The sequence below is a fragment of the Dermochelys coriacea genome, chromosome 13 (genome assembly GCF_009764565.3).
Source record: "Dermochelys coriacea isolate rDerCor1 chromosome 13, rDerCor1.pri.v4, whole genome shotgun sequence".
Lineage (NCBI taxonomy): Eukaryota > Metazoa > Chordata > Testudines > Dermochelyidae > Dermochelys > Dermochelys coriacea.
The window spans coordinates 34,348,325-34,357,727 of NC_050080.1; the positions used below are offsets into that span (position 1 = coordinate 34,348,325).

The 9,403-nt window shown below is 48.2% G+C and overlaps 1 protein-coding gene across 1 annotated transcript; it reads right to left on the reverse strand.

Moving 5' to 3' along the window:
- Nucleotides 1-3,056: 3,056 nt before the first annotated feature.
- Nucleotides 3,057-8,175, reverse strand: LOC119842019 (cathepsin G-like). The gene is made up of 4 exons (XM_043495774.1): nt 8,115-8,175; nt 5,332-5,488; nt 4,831-4,966; nt 3,057-3,214 (listed from the first exon to the last, which is right to left on the reverse strand). The coding sequence occupies exons 1-4, from the start codon at nt 8,173-8,175 to the stop codon at nt 3,065-3,067; spliced, it is 504 nt and encodes a 167-aa protein (XP_043351709.1). The 3' UTR covers nt 3,057-3,064.
- Between the last annotated feature and the right edge of the window lie 1,228 nt (nt 8,176-9,403).

Here is a 9,403-nt window from a genome sequence, read left to right on the forward strand (position 1 = left end):
AGGTTAAAGATAATCTAGGCATGGCCCAATATCTAAACAAATACTTTGCCTCAGTCTTTAATAAGGCTAAAGAGGATCTTAGGGATAATGGTAGCATGACAAATGGGAATGAGGATATGGAGGCAGATATTACCATATCTGAGGTAGAAATGAAACTCAAACAGCTTAATGGGACTAAATCGGGGGGGCCCAAATAACCTTAATCCAAGAATATTAAAGGAATTGGCACCTGAAATTGCAAGTCCATTAGCAAGAATTTTTAATGAATCTGTAAACTCAGGAGTAGTACCGAATGATTGGAGAATTGCTAATATAGTTCCTATTTTTAAGAAAGGAAAAAAAAGTGATCCGGGTAACTACAGGCCAGTTAGTTTGACATCTGTAGTATGCAAGGTCCTGGAAAAAATTTTGAAGGAGAAATTAGTTAAGGACATTGAAGTCAATGATAAATGGGACAAAATACAACACAGTTTTACAAAAGGTAGATCGTGCCAAACCAACCTAATCTTTTTTGAAAAAGTAACAGATTTTTTAGATAAAGGAAATGCAGTGGATCTAATTTACCTAGATTTCAGTAAGGCATTTGATACCCTGTACATGGGGAATTATTAGTTAAATTGGAGAAGATGGGGATCAATATGAACATCAAAAGGTGGATAAGGAATTGGTTAAAGGGGAGACTGCAACGGGTCCTACTGAAAGGCGAACTGTCAGGCTGGAGGGACGTTACCAGTGGAGTTCCTCAGGGATTGGTTTTGGGATCAATCTTATGTAATCTTTTTAGTACTGACCTTGGCACAAAAAGTGGGAGTGTGCTAATAAAGTTTGCAGATGATACAAATCTGGGAGGTATTGCCAATTCAGAGAAGGATCGGGATATTATACAGGAGGATCTGGATGACCTTGGAAACTGGAGTAATAGTAATAGGATGAAATTTAATAGTGAGAAGTGTAAGGTTATGCATTTAGGGATTAATAAGAAGAATTTTAGTTGTAAGTTGGGGACGCATCAATTAGAAGTAACGGAAGAGGAGAAGGACTTTGGAGTATTGGTTGATCATAGGATGACTATGAGCTGCCAATGTGATATAGCTGTGAAAAAAGCTAATGCGGTTTTGGGATGCATCAGGAGAGGCATTTCCAGTAGGGATAAGGAGGTTTTAGTACTATTATACAAGGCACTGGTGAGACCTCACCTAGAATATTGTGTGCAGTTCTGGTCTCCCATGTTTAAAAAGGATGAATTCAAACTGGAGCAGGTACAGAGAAGGCCTCTAGGATGATCCAAGGAATGGAAAACTTGTCTTATGAAAGGAGACTTAAGGAGCTTGGCTTGTTTAGCTTAACTAAAAGAAGGTTGAGGGGAGATATGATTGCTCTCTATAAATATATCAGAGGGATAAATACAGGAGAGGGAGAGGAATTATTTAAACTCAGCACCAATGTGGACACAAGAACAAATGGGGATAAACTGGCCACCAGGAAGTTTAGTCTTGAAATTAGACAAAGGTTTCTAACCATGAGAGGAGTGAAGTTTTGGAATAGCCTTCCAAGGGAAGCAGTGGGGGCAAAAGGTTTATCTGGCTTTAAGATTCTACTCGATAAGTTTATGGAGGAGATGGTATGATGGGACAATGTGATTTTGGTAATTAATTGATCTTTAAATATTCAGGGTAAATAGGCCTAATCCCCTGAGATGGGATATTAGATGGATGGGATCTGAGTTACCTAGGAAAGAATTTTCTGTAGCATCTGGCTGGTGAATCTTGCCCATATGCTCAGGGTTTAGCTGATTGCCATATTTGGGGTCGGGAAGGAATTTTCCTCCAGGGCAGATTGGAGAGGCCCTGGAGGTTTTTCGCTTTCCTCTATAGCATGGGGCACGGGTCACTTGAGGGAGGCTTCTCTGCTCCCTGAAGTCTTTAAACCACGATTTGAGGACTTCAATAGCTGAGACATAGGTGAGGTTTTTCGTAGGAGTGGGTGAGTAAGATTCTGTGGCCTGCGTTGTGTGGGAGGTCGGACTAGATGATCAGAATGGTCCCTTCTGACCTTAGTATCTATGAATCTATGACTCTAGGTGCTTTGCTCCTGCCTTTCCTGCCCTCCTATGCCTGAAGGAGCTCTGTCTCTCTTGGCTTTCTCTCAGGCTCATGGGCACCATGGCTTCTCTGGCTGTCTTCTGCCTTCTGTCTCTCATGCATACAGCTGCAGCCAATCAAACCCCGCAGCTGTTGTGTTTGCAATCAGTCCCTGGGAAACCCCCTCTTATTCTCCCTGATTTAGCGCTTCTCAGGCCTTGCTGTGCAGCCCAAGGCCTGCGGCAGTGGCTTCTATTGTTTCCAGCAATCACTATATAAAGCGGCATTTAATTGCTCCTTCCACTGAGGCTGAAAGAAGACTGCTTTGCACATCCATTGTTTTCAACCAGGCCTGTGATTGTCCACAGGTAGACTTGGCAAAATTCAATTTGTATTTGTTTCGTGTTTCAGCAGATAATAACTATGTTTATTTTAAGCATTTTTCCCCCAATTTTTATTGATTTACATTTTCACAGCTGCAGGAAATTGTGGGGATGACACACAATGGGGGGCTGCCCGACAATAATTATTTCATGAGAGTAGATGTTTAGATTCACAAAGTCAACACTTTATAATGGTTAAAGCACAAAATGGTCAACATTACATGTCAAAATATACAAAGTACATATCCTGAAATCAAACAGAGCCGTTCTCAAGCAGCGTTTTCCTTACTTTGCCTAGCTGTAAATGTCGATGATTTTCAATGGACATATTTTTCCATCGGTTTGTGTGTGAGCAGCTAAATTGATGTTTACCGACATTTGCCAATAAAAATCGAATCCTTCCAAGCCTAACAATATATCAGAGACCTGCTTGAAGGCAGCCACTGACACTTTCCAGTTTAACATTAATAATATAGCGCCTAGATACTACGGTGATGGGCAGCAGTCTAAAATGCTAAGAAAGACTATTTGGAGAACTCTGTTTCAAACAGGGACATGAGGTCCATGGGCAATGTACTTCTCTCTTGGTGTGTGTCTTAATTACTGCTGGAACAAGCACATCTGTTGCCTAATCCACGGGATGAATTTAGCAATCCGTGTGTATATCGCAGGTGGAGAACCGTTCACTTTTCCATAGGAGACAATGCCCTGGGGTACCCTGTTACACACCAGGGGACCCCCGGAATCCCCCTTCAAACACAAGAGAGAAAGGAGGAGTGTTAGAGGATAAATCAGTCACCAAAATACTTGCGGTAATGTGACAGGAAAGAAAAGGCTGAGACTGATCAGAAGGAGGAATGGGACATGGGGCCTGTCCCCTCTAGGGAGCGCTATCTCTGATCCAACCCCAGGGCAGGGCACTGGTTGGCTCAGGGGTGGGGAATGGGACACGAGACCTTTCCCCTCTAGGGGGCCCCGGCTCCCATCCGGCCCCAGGGCGGGGACTGGCGGGCTCAGGAGGGTGGGATGGATATTCACCATGTAAGCCGATCCCCTGTGGAAGGGGGTCCCTGCACACAGCATGCTGGCGTCATTGTAGCCAGGATAATACATGGTGCACATGCCCTTATCCAGCACCTGCACTTGCACCTCGTGTAGGGTACTAGGGGGCACAGTGGCATTCGGGCTAGTGAGCCCCCATCCGGCTACCAGGCACTTCTCCTCTGCCTTCAGAGTGGAATGAGCTGAGGGCAAGTTGAGTGGCTTCACCTCCTCCGTCACCTCCACCTTCTTCTCCAGCTACGACGGGGGGAGAGAAAGGGTTTGGGATCAGCCTGGCTGCTTGGCTGGGGGTCATTGTGAAAACCTCCCTTAAGGACCCACTCTGGGACACCCAGGAAGGAGTTAGTCAGGGGATCAGCTATCCCTCCAGCTCAGGCAGGGAAGGCTGTGGGCGGCCCAAGAGGGTGCAGGAGGAGCTAGGACTTGAGAGGGAACAGCAGCGTGGAGGAGATGCAGCAGGGGATGGTAGAAGCAGGCCAGGGGATAGCGGGGACTGGAAGTGACTCCTCAGGGGACTGAACCGGGAAGGTCGGCTGGTAGGAAGTACCAGACCTGGACTAATGGCACGTAGAGGGCGCTAGACTGGACGAACATCCAGTCTGTACGATACGGTTGAGCTAAGGTGAGGCTAATAGGAAGAGATGTCCCACCTCAGCGTAAGGACTCCAAGGGATGGAGAATCCATCACATCTCTAACTCAGTTGTTCCAATGGTTATTTCCCTCCCGATATAAACCTGAGCCAGATTTCTAGCCCAAATTTGTCTGGCATCAGCTCCTGGTCAGCCAGTCTAGTCCTGCCTAGGACAGCGAGGGTGAAGAGCCCCCTACCGTCAGAAAGCCTTCCACATGGAGAGTCCTACAGCCTGTGGTCGAGTCCTTTTCTCCACTACAGTAACCTCAGGAGATTGATCTCCTTGGAGCTCTCCGTCTAGGCCGCGTCTCTAGATCTCAGACTGTTCCTGGACCTTTTTCCAATTTGCTAACGTGCTGCGTGAGGTGTGGACACCAGAGCTGGCCACAGGCTCCAGTCATGTTCTCCCCATGGCTGTATCCTGAGGGGACCACACCTCCCTGGTCCTACTCGCTATTTCTTGGTTTACACACCCAAGGATGGCATCTGCCTGCTTAGCTCCAGCCTTGTTGCTGGGCTGATTTCCACCATGACCCTGAAGTCCCTTCCAGAGTCACTGCTGTCCAGGATACAGCCCCCGTCCTGTCAGTGTGGGCGACATTCAGCATCCCCAGAGGGGCACCCTCGCATTGCAGCTGTCTGCATTAAAGCTCAGGGTGGGATTCCCAGTACCTGAAGAAGCAGGAGGTCGTTGGTGAGGGGGTCCCTGGTGAATTCTGGGTGGGGGATGATGCGTCGCACACGCAGGCGCTGCTGGGTTTCCTCCGGCTCGTGGACATTGTGGGCTCCGAGGATGACTGTGACGTTGCTGATAAATGGGGAATAAAGTGCCACTAAGGAGGAAGGAGACTGACCTGGCTGGGAGCTGCGGGGACACTTGAGTCCATTTCCCTGTCCCAGTCTCTCCCAGTTTGGCAGCTCAGAGCTGTGGGGCCCCCTAGGGTGAGGGGCCTACACTGCCATCCTGGATGCCTGGCTCCCATTCCCTGTCCCAGTCTTTCCCCACTGGGGCTGGGAGCAGTGGGGCCCCCAAGGGGTGAGGTCCCTGCCCTGCCACCCTGTGTCCCAATCCCTATCCTGATCTCTCCTCCCTGAAATCTGGGAACTGAGCGCTCTAGGGCCTCCTGGGATGCCACCCCACAGGGCTGGGTCTCATTCCCTGTCTCCACTTACCCTGCAGTACAGCTGCAGTGAGCAGCAGTCAGGACAAAGTCCTTCTTCACCAACAGTCCTCCGCATATCTGTGTGTTCACCTGGCCCATTCTCACCTCCAGGTAGGCCATATAGGGTCTGGAGTGTGGCCAGGATACGTTCCCCCCGATGATCCACCCTGGAAGAGCAATTCCCACCCCAGCAAGAGTTAGTGGAGAGGGGGGTTTTGGATTGCCATGACCAGGCTGGTGACTGAGTCATCGCTGCCCTATGCTGGACACAATCAGACCTGCTGAGCCCTGTGTCATACACCCTTTACTCCATGTCAGCGAGGGAGATGAAGCCAGGGGTTATGGGAGTGTGACATACCTGTGTGAAATCCAGACCAATGAGTAGCTGTGTCACCCCTGCCCTCTAAGTGGGGTGCCTTTTGCAATACCTTGCTGCTCACAGCCTCCAATCTGGGCTGCTCACAAACAGCCTCCAGGTTTAAGTCACTCCCAGCTGTGTCTGTGTAGATGCTCAAAAAGAAAAGGAGTACTTGTGGCACCTTAGAGACTAACAAATTTATTAGAGCATAAGCTTTCGTGAGCTACAGCTCACTTCATCGGATGCATCCGATGAAGTGAGCTGTAGCTCACGAAAGCTTATGCTCTAATAAATTTGTTAGTCTCTAAGGTGCCACAAGTACTCCTTTTCTTTTTGCGAATACAGACTAAAACGGCTGCTACTCTGAAACCTGTGTAGATGCTGCCAGCCAGCCAGACAGACCTTTTCTCTTCCCAGCCATGAGTATACTGCAGGGTGACCCCAACGCAGCCCCAGTCTGAGATTTCCCCCCAGAAATGTCCTCTACAGCCCAGCCCTCTCCTGGACAGTACCAATTATATCAAGTTGTTCATTTTATTAGTAGAAATGATATGCAGACATCTTGTTGCCCCAAATGGAGTTTTCCAGGCACTTCAGTTCGAACACACTGGATCAGATAAAACAATAAACCAAGTTCATTAACTACCCAGAGAGAGATTTCAAGGGAGTCCGAGTCACGAGGCATAAAGGTCAGGAATGGTTACAAGAACTATGAAGATCAAACACAATTGGTGCCTAACTTAACAAACTAAGTTAAATTCAAAGCAAAGATTTTCTCACCATATGCTCTCAGTAGTATTACTGGCCAAACTTCTTATCCAAGACCCCTTCTGTTTAATGGCTGCTACCTTTGTCCCGTGTCATGCAGTCAATCGAGGGACAGAGAGAGAGAGGAGCTGGGAACAAGGTGACAGGCCTTCTTTGTTGTAGGGACCTCCATCCTATTTCTTTGCTAAAATGTAGATTTTTTGCCCCTGCCCACTTTCCTGCCAAAGAGTGGCCACTTAGCACCTGATGGCCCATCAGCCTTGTTTACACCTGGCTTTCTCTCAAGATTGGCCACATGTTTTAGTAACACCAGAGAGTGGAATCTTATAACTTTACTTTAATGTTGCCACACATATTTAACTAGGACAATAATGAGCAGCCAATTATGCATTTTCAGATGATACCTTACAAGGCATACTTTGTACAAAGACTACTACAATAGTGGACACAGGGTTATATTCTGTGATAGATAGATAGACAGACAGACGGGTGTCTTTAGGGATGGATAGATACACACCTGTCTGTGTGTCTATATGACAGACAGATGGAATGTGTATGAGGATAGATCTCCAAGGCATCTCACATGCTAGGGGCCAATATGTTTGTCATGGTGGCAGATTGATCCTGCCCTATAGGAGCAGAGGTGCCCTTGGCCACAGTGGGTACCCTCACCACAGCTTCTTTGGGCAGCTCTGTGGTGATGCCAACCAGGCCCCAGCTAACCAAATGTTGGGAACCATTAAGAAAGGGATAGATAATAAGGGAGAAATATCATATTTTCTCTATATAAATCCATGGTACGCCCACATCTTAAATACTGTGTGCAGATGTGGTTGCCACATCTCAAAAAAGACATATTGGAATTGGAAAAGGGTCAGAAAGGGGCAACAAAAATGATGAGGAGTATGGAACAGCTTCCATATGAGGAGAGATGAATAAGACTGGGACTTTTCAGCTTGGAAAAGAGACGACTAAGGGGATATATGATACAGATCTATAAAATCATGACTGGTGTGGAGAAAGTAAATAAGGAAGTATTATTTACTCCTCATAACACAAGAACTAGGGGCCACCAAATGAAATTAATAGGCAGCAGGTTTAAAACAAACAAAAAGGAAGTATTTCTTCACACCACGCACAGTCAACCTGTGGAACTCCTTACCAGAGGCTGTTGTGAAGGCCAAGACTAGAACAGGGTTCAAAAAAGAACTAGATAATTTCCTGGAGGATCCATCAATGGGTATTAGCCAGGATAGGCAGGGATGGTGTCCCTAGCCTCTGTTTGCCAGAAGCTGGGAATGGGTGAAAAGGGATGGGTCCCTTGATGATTACCTGTTGTGTTTATTCCCTCTGGGGCACTTGGCACTGAATACTGTCAGAAGAGAGAATATTGGGCTAATTGGACATTTGGTTTGACCCACTATGGCCATTTTTATGTCCCCCTGCTGGCCCCAGATAAAGGATCCTCCTCCCCCCTTCCCCAGCTGCCCCCACTCCTCCTCACCCCGTATGGATGGCATGTCTTCACCATGCCCCAGGGCCTTGAGTGCAGGGAAGAGTCCTGACCTCAGGGGACCTCACCCTTCTGGGAAACAGCTGTGCCTGGACTGGGGATGCCCTGATGAGCTCCCCATGGGGTTGGGGTCATCATTCCCCCCATCACACACCAGCTTGAGCCCTGAGTGGCAAGAGGACGGCTGCAGGGAGCAGGAGAAGCAGTAGCAGCATTCTCAGCAGTGGATCAGGGAAAGTGCGTCTGACTCAGCCCTGGGGGTCTTATAGCCAGGGCTGTGGCTGGGGACAGGAAACCTCAGGGTCAGACTCAGCTGTTGGGTAGCTCTCTGGAGGCACTGCTGAGCTGGTGGGGGAAAGGGCTGGGCCCGGCTCAGTCACATCCTCACCACAGCTGGGCAACATCTGGGGATGCTCAGCAACCGGATGCAACCGATGAAGTGAGCTGTAGCTCACGAAAGCTTATATTCAAATAAATGTGTTAGTCTCTAAGGTGCCACAAGTACTCCTTTTCTTTTCTGCTAATACTAGAGTCTCAGCTGTCGCCCGCCCCTCCCCAGGTTCTGTGGTAGCGGAGGCTGTGATTAACCCTGTCTTATCTCAGCTGCAGGTGGGAACTCGGCCCTTTGGTCTTTCTCAAGCATCTCTCACCACTAGCATGAGCAGGGCCTGGGGGATGACTCATCTGCATCTGTGATAGCAATGCTTCTGAGAAAGCCCTTGATGGGGCTGGGAGACTGATGTATGAGATTATCAACCACAGCCTGTGGCTGGATCAGAGCCAGCGCCCCCTAGAGGGGAAAGGCCTTGGGCCCCATTTCCCTTCCCTTCCCAAGCCCGTGGGCCAGATCCCCAGTTGGAGTCAATTGGCCGGAGCTCTGCTGGAGTCAATGGGGCCAGGGCTCCAGCTTGGGTTCATCGGACCGAGCAGTGCAATAACACGTAGTGTAACTGACAGCACTTAGGGCTCCTGCCTCCCAAACAGTGAGCAAACCTCGGGGCATTGGTTACATGATTAGGAGGCAGACTCTGTTTAACAGCACTGCCCTGAAGAAAGAGAAGGAAACGCTGTGAAGGTGGAAAGGTGTTTATCTCGCTGCTACAGAGAGGTTTGTAGAACCAGAGAAATAACGGCCAGACAGGACTTATGGATCATTTCTTCTGCCCTCCTCTACAGAAAGCTGTGGATAAATTGGAGAGAGTCCAGAGGAGAGCAACAAAAATGATCAAAGGGTTAGAAAACCTGACTTGTGAGAGAAGGTTAAAAAAACTGGGCAGTTTAATCTTGAGAAAAGACACCAGAGCGTGACCTGATACCAGCCTGCAAATCTGTGAAGGGCTGTTCCAAAGAAGACGGGGATCAATTGTCCTCCATGTCCCCTAAAGGCAGGACAAGAAATAATGGGCTTAATCTGCAGCAAGGGAGATTCAGGATAGATATTAG